The following is a 9,969-nucleotide window of genomic DNA, read 5'->3' as shown; positions in this document are numbered from 1 at the left end:
ATAATAATAATAATAATAATAAAATAATAAAATAATATTATATTATAATAATTATAATAATAATAATCGTCCACCACCCGAGCGCCACATTTCACCAGACCAGCGTCATAGTTCAGTAGAACCGTGACACAGGGTTGAATTTCGCCCACACCTTTAATATAATTCATGTGCTGTGTGTGGCATGATGCCTTCTGTACTGCAAGACTGACCGGTTAGAACAAAGTCTGCCACCGGATATTTTATGTTTTCATCAGGAGCCAGACAGAGATAGACAGAGGGAGAGTGAGTGTGCGTGAATTATGTAAACAGCAGCGGTATAGTTTGTTGGAGACGAGGTGTTGTGAGTCTCTCTCTCTCTCTCTCTCTCCTACAAGTGTAAACATTTAACTAAGGGATGTCAAATATAAAGATGAACTTGATCAGATATCATAATAAATGCCGGCAATAATAATACACACACAAATATATAAATAAAAACACCATGGCGCATTAACGTCTGAAACAAATGACGAACTGGGCGGGGTGAGGCGGGGCGGAGGGGCGGGAGGGTGGGGTGGGTGGGTGGGGCGGGTGGGGAGGGGCGGGGCGGGGCTGGGTTGTAATTATTAACACCACACGACTGCAGGTTCTTCTATCACTCTACGGTCGCTTACATGAAAGTCTGTGACGATGGCAAGAATAAATGATACTTTTAGTTTGTGTTATTTTATATTTGACTGATCAACATGGAAGAAGGGTACTGTAGTTGGATGTGTAAAATGATAAATAGGTAAGATGAGAAGGTGAATAGGGGAGAGAGAGAGTGAGGTAGTAGTAGTAGAACGACAAGATTAGGCCATACGGGAGAGAATTCAGAACGTTGATCAAGGCAGCTTCATTCCTCTAGTGTTCACAACCTCTGGTGGGATGGGACCAAGTGCAAGATGCTTCTACCCCAGACTCGCGGAGGTGCTATCCGAACAGAAGCAGCAGCCCAGAAGTTATGTTATAGCCTGGATGAGATGTCGACTGTCCTTCTTCTACTTAGGTCGGCTTTCCTCTGCCTCAGGAAAACGAGAGCATCAGCCCCAAAGCCGACAACGGTTGCAGATATTGACTATGAGGCTACAGTTACTGAATGCCGCATAGATCTGCGGCTCAACTAATACACAATAAATTTTGAAACAACTGAGGTCAAACAAGTGGCGTACGCTGATGACCTTACAGGAGCAGGAAGAATGGAGGACATCAAAAGTGGTGAGACCTGGTAACATCACGAGGCCCACAAATAGGGCACCACCCAAACGCCAGCAAGGCCTTCCCCAGAACATTATGAACGGGCAATGGTGGTGTTCGTGGAAGTGAGGTCAAAATAACAAAGGATGGCCAAAGACACCTAGGCGCAGTAATAGGCACGACGGACTTCAAGACCAAGTACGTAACGGAAAGGTGAATGAGTGGGTTAGGGAAATCCGCTCTGTCTGAGATTGCCAACACAGAGCCACATGCTTTTGCAGCATTCACCCATGGAGTCAAGCATCGCTGGAACTACCTAATGCGCACTATCCCTGATATCGGATCCTCCTCTATCCCCTGGAAGAAGCTATCAGCGTCAATTTCATTCCCAAATTAGTGAAACACCCCACTTAACCCCAGCGGAAAGATCACCTTGCACAATGCACTATCACCGAGACTGGGATGAATGGGACTGACCAATCCAGAGGAGAGATTGCTGCCACCAAACATCAAAACTCAGTTAAGCTCACCGCAGCCCTCACGGACCACATAATAGCTCAGAACGCAACAGGAGGTGGATACCAGTGAAGTAAACAAGATTCGAAGGTCCATTACGACAAAACGACAGCACGGCCAGTGATAAGTTGCAGCAACCGTTGCTGCAAGTACCAGAGAATTTGAAGAAAAAAGTAGATATAGCGCAGGAGGGCGCCTCGAACTGGTTAACTATGTTACCGATAAGGCAAATGGTTTCAGTCTCAATAAACAAGAATTTACAGATGCCAATGCTCTAAGGTAAGGTAGGCCAGTAGAAGGGTTCCTCCCAATGTGTGTGTGGCTCTTCCTATGACGTCGATCACACCATGGTGTGCAAGAAAGGAGGCTTCATATGCATGAGGCATGACGAGGTAAGGGATCTCACAGCAAATATGTTGAAGGAAATTTGCCGTGATGTCAGGGAAAACCAACCCTCCTTCCATTGGACGGTGAGATTTTCCAACATAGGACTTCAAACACATCCAACGAAGCCCGTGTTGACGTGTTGTATTTGTGTTAATAGTAGTGGTAGTTACAGAATAAAACATTTGTATACATATTTATTCTTTTCCTACACACAGTTCATTAGCATCATAACACCTGATGATAATATTCTATATTTATTATTATAAACTGTATTGTGTACTTATCAAGCTCTTCGTCTTCCCTTGTTTATCATTTTTCTTAATTATCTTTATTTCCTATCCCCTTTTTGTGTACGTATGGGGTGGTGGTGGGCGTTGATGATTACCTGTACGTTCTTTCGTCCGTTTGTCCGTTCGTAATTATGTTTACCTCCATTTTTCAATTTCAATTTCAATTGTTTATTCCTTGATAAAGGAAGAGGGATCCTAGTGCTGTCACTAGATTCCTGTAATGACAAGCAGACATCTGGCATGTGTCGCAAGTATATACAGTATAAATATTATAAAGGGGCTTACTAAAGCCATAAGGAAGGACATTCTTAGCCAACAAGAGACACTAGCCTAGCAAAGACATTCTTACCTAAGAAGGACATTAAACAAAGGACATTTTAGCCTAAGCAAGGAAGGACATTCTTTAACATAATATCAATATTATTTACATAATATAATAAGTGTCTAACATAGAGGACTAAACACTATTATGGTCTTCGTATTTTATTGAAAAGATAAAATGGTATTCAGGTGTTTCTTTATATTTTTACTGTTTATTTTCTGAAATTTTCTCATGACATTTTGCTGCTAGGAGGAGGAGAGAGAGAGAGAGAGAGAGAGAGAGAGAGAGAGAGAGAGAGAGAGAGAGAGAGAGAGAGAGAGAGAGAGAGAGAGAGATTCAGTATATTTATAATTTCACTCATATTATTCTTTTAGGTTTCATTTAGAGAACGAAAAAGAAATACATGAAAAGAGTGTGTGTGTGTGTGTGTGTGTGTGTGTGTGTGTGTGTGTGTGTGTGTGTGTGTGTGTGTGTGTAAGCGCTTGACTGGGGTATGTTTTATTTATATATTTTTATCTTTCCATAAAAATCCCAGAGGTGCAGATGGCCAACTCTTCACTCGGGTACAACTGAAAAAACTAAAAAAAACCGATTAATAAAAAGCGATTAAAAATAACTATAGAATCATTCATAGTTGTTTGATGTTGAAGTTATAAAAACATACAACAATATAATCAGAAAAGATATATTATTACCAAGCTGTTTTTTTATTACAGGTATGTAAATTAGATGAAGGGTAATGATGGTGGGAGTTACGGTAAGGGATCTATTAGGTGTTGACGTGGCAGGTGAGGCTTTATAGGGTGGACAGGTGTGGGGGCAAGGTTGTGACAGGTGTGGGGCAAGGTTGTGACAGGTGTGGGGGCAAGGTTGTGACAGGTGTGGGAGCAAGGTTGTGACAGGTGTGGGGGCAAGGTTATGACAGGTGGGGGCAAGGTCGTGACAGGTGTGGAGGTAAGGCTGTGACAGGTATGGGGGCAAGGCTGTAACAGGTATGGAGGCAAGGTTATGACAGGTGTGGGGGCAAGGTCGTGACAGGTGTGGAGGTAAGGCTGTGACAGGTATGGGGGCAAGGTTATGACAGGTGTGGGGGGGTAAGGTTGTGACAGGTGTGGGGGCAAGGTCGTGACAGGTGTGGAGGTAAGGCTGTGACAGGTATGGGGGCAAGGTTGTGACAGGTATGGAGGCAAGGTTATGACAGGTGTGGGGCAAGATTGTGACAGGTGTGGAGGTAAGGCTGTGACAGGTATAAAGGTTGACAGGTGTGGGGTAAGGCTGGACAGGTGTGGGGCAAGGTCGACAGGTGGAGGTAAGGCCAGACAGGTATGGGGGCAAGTGTGACAGGTATGGAGGCAAGGTTATGACAGGTGGGGCAAGATTGTGACAGGTGTGAAGGCAAGGTCGTGACAGGTGTAGAGGTGAGGCCCTGACAGGCTGAAGATGAGGTCATGACAAGTGTGGAGATGAGGTCGTGACAGATGTGGAGAAGAGGTCGTAACCGGTGTGGAGGCGAGGTCATGGCGGTGTGGAGAACAGGTCGTGGCGGTGTGGAGATGAGATCGTGACAGGTGTGGAGGCGAGGTCGTGGTGGTGTGGAGATGAGGTGTGACAGGTGTGGAGGCGAGGCCCTGATTGGTGTGGAGAAGAGTTCATGGCGGTGTGGAGATGAGGTCGACAGATGTGGAGAAGAGGTCGTAACCGGTGGGAGGCGAGGTCATGGCGGTGTGGAGAACAGGTCGTGGCGGTGTGGAGATGAGGTCGTGACAGTGTGTGGAGCGAGGTCGTGGTGGTGTGGAGATGAGGTCGTGACAGGTGCGGAGGCGAGGTCGTGGTGGTGTGGAGATGAGGTCGTGACAGGTGTGGAGGCGAGGCCCTGAAGGTGTGGATGAGAGGTCGTGACAGGTGTGGAGAGAAGCCCTGACAGGTGTGGAGAAGAGGTCGGTGGGTGTGGAGATGAGGTCGTGACAGGTGTGGAGGCGAGGCCCTGATTGGTGTGAGAAGAGTTCATGGCGGTGTGGAGATGAGGTCGTGACAGGTGTGGAGGCGAGTCGTGGTGGTGTGGAGATGAGGTCGTGACAGGTGTGGAGGCGAGGCCCTGACAGGTGTGGATGAGAGGTCGTGACAGGTGTGGAGAGTAAGCCCTGACAGGTGGAGAGAGAGGTCGTGGCGGTGGAGATGAGGTCGTGACAGGTGTGGAGGCGAGGTCGTGGTGGTGTGGAGATGAGGTCGTGATAGATGTGGAGGCGAGGCCCTGACAGGTGTGGAGGCAGGAGACGTTCAGGTATCCTTCTGGGAGATGTAAATTGATGATCATTCCGATAAAACAGAAAATGGTGACTTGAAGAGAAAACAGGTCACTAGGTGATTAGATACCCAACTTATTTTACCTGGTGATTGAAACCCCTAACCAAACCTAACAAACCAGTTAACATATCCTAACATAATCAACTTAACCTAACCCAACGTAAACCTAGTCTAAATTAACATAACGTAAGCCAACTTAACCTGACCTAACCCATTGCTAACCTAGTCTAACTCAACATAACCTAACATAGCCTAACCTAACCCAACGCACACCTAACCTAACCCAGCGAAGAGACAGGCGAGTGTATTGACTGTAGGAACCTTACCGAGACAACGAATATAGATAAACAAAGGAGAATCAACAACAAAAAAAACAAAAAATCATGAAAAATAGTTCGTGTCGTTGACTAAAGAAAACAAAAATTATGAAATGGTGTCAAAAATCAAGGGAAAGCGAGACGTATCTTATTAAGTGGTCAATATCGATAAGAAAGCGACTTAAACAGACAATAACTTGAACGACCCAACCCAACCCTCAAGACGAAGATATAAACCGTAAATTATTTATTTTCACCACACGAGACACCATCAGAGTAAAGATGATAAAAAAAAGAATGATGACCTGTACATGTTGTGGAAAAGAATAAGAAGAAAACGAAAGAAAGTGAAATAGTCGATACACAGTGAAGATGAAACACCATGGATCTTGTAGTGATGTTTGTGGTGTTTCTCTCACACAGCTAGACTAAGACAAACAAGTTAAAACCCACAGAATCGATTTTAATATATCATTTATCCCAAACGTGCACGAGCGACGGAACCAACATGGTGGTGGTGGTGTGTCAAGGTCGATCCGGGACATCTACGGATAAACCAACCCGACAATACTTGACCTTATTTGACACAATAGAGACAGCTGACCGTGTACCAAGATGGCTGAGAGAGAGAGAGAGAGAGAGAGAGAAAAAAAAAAAAAAAAAAAAAAAAAAAAAAAAAAGAGAGAGAAGAAGAGAGAGAGAGAGAGAGAGAGAGAGAGCTATTCTGGTGGTAAGGTACAGGACGACAGAAAACCTAGGAGACTGACTGAGAAAGACTGAGAGAGACTGACTGAGAGAGACTGAGAGAGGTATAATATGAAGTTTGACGGACGTTCGTGTGACTTGTGTTGTCATGGTGATGGTTTACGTGTGGTGGTGTAGGAGGAGGAGGAGGATATCAGAGGTGTTTTCTACTAAGTGTTCCGTGTTGCGTTATGTGTGTTGCTAGAGGATATCAAGTGTGTTTCAACCAAGTGTTTTGTGTTGTTATTGTGTTCTGTGTGTTGCTTGAGGTGTAGGAGAGATATCAGTGGTGTTTCTACTAAGTGTTCCGTGTGTTGCTAGAGGATATCAAGTGTGTTTCAAATAAGTGTTTTGTGTTTATATAGTGGAAAGAGAGAGAGAGAGAGAGAGAGAGCCCTATTAAAATAAAATAAATGAAAGAAGAGAATGAAAGTTGAAGAAGCAAAACAAGAGAGAAGGAAGGAAGGAAGGATGGGGAGGTATATTCATGATACAAGAAGACAAAGAAGAAGAAGGAGAAGGAATAGATGAAGGAAGAAGAAGCAATGAAGAAGGAAGAAAACGAAGAAATAAAATGAGAAGAAAAAAAGAAGAACAAAGGATGAAGAAGAAGAAGAAATCAAGATGAGAAGAGAACACAGCAGTAAAGGGAAGGAGGGAAAGAAAATTAGAATAACAGGATATAATGTTTAGCAGAGAAGAACTGAGAAGGAAGAACAAACTCAGGAAGGAAGGATGGCACCAGAATAGGATGGATAATGAAGGCAGATTCCCCGAAGGAAGGCTTCAATTACAGCATAGAGAAGGATGTTGATGAGGAAACCTGGGAAGGAAGCAGGGAGGAGGAAGAAGAAGGAAGGAGGTGGAAAGAAGAAGGAGGGTAGGAAGAAAAGGGAAGAAGGAGGAGGGTAGGGAGGAAAGGAAGGAATGAGGGAGGAAGAGGAGGTAAATGAGAAGGAGGAAAGGAGGAAGGGGGAGGTAGAGAAGGAAAAGGAAGGAAAGAAGAGATGAAGTAAGGAAACTTGATATCTATGTCAAGAAGTAGACGACTCACTCGGGATGGGGTGAGAATAGGTGTTACACTCCCAAATAAAAAAAATAATATATGAAGATGAAGAAGCATATGTAAGGATGATAAATCAAGGAGAAGGAGAGATAACAGAAGAATATGTACGAATATAACAATAATAATAATAATAAAAAAAAAAAAAAAAAAAATAATAATAACAACAGTTTATATATATGATTTTGTTTATCTTTGAATATTAGCCTAATCGCCCACTGATGGTTAAACACCTAATGGTAATATACCTTGGGGTTAGGTTAGGGTTATGACAAGTTAGGTTAGGTGGTAGTTAGATTATGTCAGATTATGTTAAGTTAGGTTCGGTTAAATAAGACTGCTTACGATAGGTTAACGTTAAGGTGTTCAGCTTCAGGTGAAATAAGCTGAGGTGTCTTAATCTTCTTCAGGTAATCCAACAGCATTTTATATCAAGCTCAGAACTAGAAGGAGGAATAATCCAACAAGATGTTCATCATTATATAGACACACCCAAATTATCTCGACGCAGGAACCAAAGGAATGAAAAAGGAAGAAAAAAGTTTGATGTAAAAATTATTGTCTTGTTTGAGGAGGTAAATAATGGTTAAGTTCTCAGGGGTTCAGAATGTTTCAAAATTTAGCGTGTTCCAGTTTGTAGCGTTCGGGGTGTTGAGGTAAGGGGAGGTAACGGGCAGGGGGTAGGGGAAGGAGGGGAAGGGTAGTGGAGGGGCAGGAAGAAGGAGAGTTAGGAGGAAGTTAAGGGGGGAGGAGAGGGACAGGGGGTAAAGAGGGTGGGGGAGGAAGAAGAGGAGGGTGAGAGAGCTGAGGGGGGGCAGAAGGAGGAAAAGGAGGATAGTTAGTGGAGAGGGAAGGGCAGGAAGAAGGAAGAGGGATAAGAAGGAGGTGAAGGTGGAAGAAAGGACAGAAAGAAAGGAAGAGGGATGGGAAGAGAAGGAGGGAAGAGGGGAGAGTTAGAGGTGAGGGAGGGAGGGAGGAGCAGAGGGAGAGTTAGAGGTGAGGGAGGGAGGAGGAGCAGGAGAAGGAAGAGGGGGAGAGTCAGAGGTGAGGAGGGAGGGGAGGAGCAGGAGAAGGGAAGAGGGGGGGAGAGTCAGAGGTGAGGGAGGGAGGGAGGGGAGGAGCAGGGAGAAGGAAGAGGAGGAGAGTCAGAGGTGAGGAGGGAGGGGAGGAGCAGGAGAAGGAAGAGGGGGGAGAGAGGAGGTGAGGGAGGAGGGGAGGAGCAGGAGAAGGAAGAGGGGGAGAGTTAGAGGTGAGGGAGGGAGGAGGGGAGGACAGGAGAAGGAAGAGGGGAGAGTGGAGGTGAGGGAGGGAGGGGAGGAGCAGGAGAAGGAAAGGGGGGGAGAGTCAGAGGGAGGGAGGGAGGGGAGGACAGGGAGAAGGGAAGAGGGGGGAGAGCAGAGGTGAGGAGGAGGAGGAGCAGGGAGAAGGGAAGAGGGGAGTAGAGGTGAGGAGGATGGAGGGGGAGGAGTAGGAGAAGGGAAGAGGGAGGAGAGCAGAGGAGGGAGGAGGGAGGAGCAGGAGAAGGGAAGAGGGAGAGTTAGAGGTGAGGGAGGGAGGGGAGGAGCAGGAGAAGGAAGAGGGGGAGAGTCAGAGGTGAGGGAGGAGGGAGGAGCAGGAGAAGGGAAGAGGGGGAGAGTAGAGGTGAGGAGGGATGGAGGGGAGGAGCAGGAGAAGGAAGAGGGAGGAGAGTCAGAGGTGAGGGAGGGAGGGGAGGAGCAGGGAGAAGGGAAGAGGGGGGAGAGTTAGGTGAGGGAGGGAGGAGGAGCAGGAGAAGGGAAGAGGGGGGAGAGTTAGGAGGAGGGAGGGGAGGAGGGGAGGAGCAGGAGAAGGAAGAGGGAGGAGAGTCAGAGGTGAGGGAGGGAGGGGAGGAGCAGGGAGAAGGGAAGAGGGGGGAGAGTTAGAGGTGAGGGAGGAGGAGGAGCAGGGAGAAGGAAGAGGGGGGAGAGTTAGGAGGTGAGGGAGGAGGGAGGGAGGAGCAGGAGAAGGGAAGAGGGGGGGGAGAGTTAGAGGTGAGGGAGGGAGGGAGGAGCAGGAGAAGGAAGAGGGGAGAAAGGAGGTGAGGGAGGGAGGGAGGAGCAGGGAGAAGGGAAGAGGGGGAGAGCAGGAGGTGAGGAGGAGGGAGGGGAGGAGCAGGGAGAAGGGAAGAGGGAGGAGAGTCAGAGGTGAGGGGAGGGAGGGAGGAGCAGGAGAAGGGAAGAGGGGGGAGAGTTAGAGGTGAGGAGGGAGGGGAGGAGCAGGGAGAAGGGAAGAGGGGGGAGAGTTAGAGGAGGAGGGAGGGAGGGAGGAGCAGGAGAAGGAAGAGGGGAGGAGAGCAGAGGTGAGGGAGGGAGGGAGGAGCAGGAGAAGGAAGAGGGGGAGAGTTAGAGGTGAGGGAGGGAGGAGGAGCAGGGAGAAGGAAGAGGGGAGAGTTAGGAGGTGAGGGGAGGGAGGGAGGGGAGGAGCAGGGAGAAGGAAGAAGGGGGAGGAGTCAGAGGTGAGGAGGGAGGGAGGGGAGGCAGGAGAAGGGAAGAGGGGGAGAGTAGAGGTGAGGAGGAGGAGGGAGGAGCAGGGAGAAGAGGGGGGAGAGAGGTGAGGGAGGGAGGGAGGAGCAGGAGAAGGGAAGAGGGGGAGAGAGAGGTGAGGGAGGGAGGGAGGGAGGAGCAGGAGAAGGAAGAGGGGGGAGAGTTAGAGGTGAGGGAGGAGGGAGGAGCAGGAGAAGGGAAGAGGGGGGAGAGCAGAGGTGAGGGAGGGAGGGAGGAGCAGGAGAAGGAAGAGGGGGGGAGAGTTAGAGGTGAGGGAGGGAGGGAGGGGAGGAGCAGGAGAAGGAAGAGG

General features: G+C 47.6%; 1 protein-coding gene across 1 annotated transcript; it reads right to left on the bottom strand.

Moving 5' to 3' along the window:
* Nucleotides 1-4,444: 4,444 nt before the first annotated feature.
* LOC121866035 (lysine-rich arabinogalactan protein 19-like) lies at nucleotides 4,445-5,044 on the bottom strand. The gene has a single exon (XM_042365616.1). It carries the CDS (start codon nucleotides 5,042-5,044, stop codon nucleotides 4,445-4,447), a length of 600 nt encoding a protein of 199 aa, XP_042221550.1.
* Between the last annotated feature and the right edge of the window lie 4,925 nt (nucleotides 5,045-9,969).

This window comes from Homarus americanus, unplaced genomic scaffold (genome assembly GCF_018991925.1).
Source record: "Homarus americanus isolate GMGI-L3 unplaced genomic scaffold, GMGI_Hamer_2.0 scaffold48089, whole genome shotgun sequence".
Taxonomy (NCBI): Eukaryota; Metazoa; Arthropoda; class Malacostraca; order Decapoda; family Nephropidae; genus Homarus; species Homarus americanus.
Note: the sequence above shows the minus strand (reverse complement) of the source record. Positions and strands in the feature narration are given on the sequence as shown.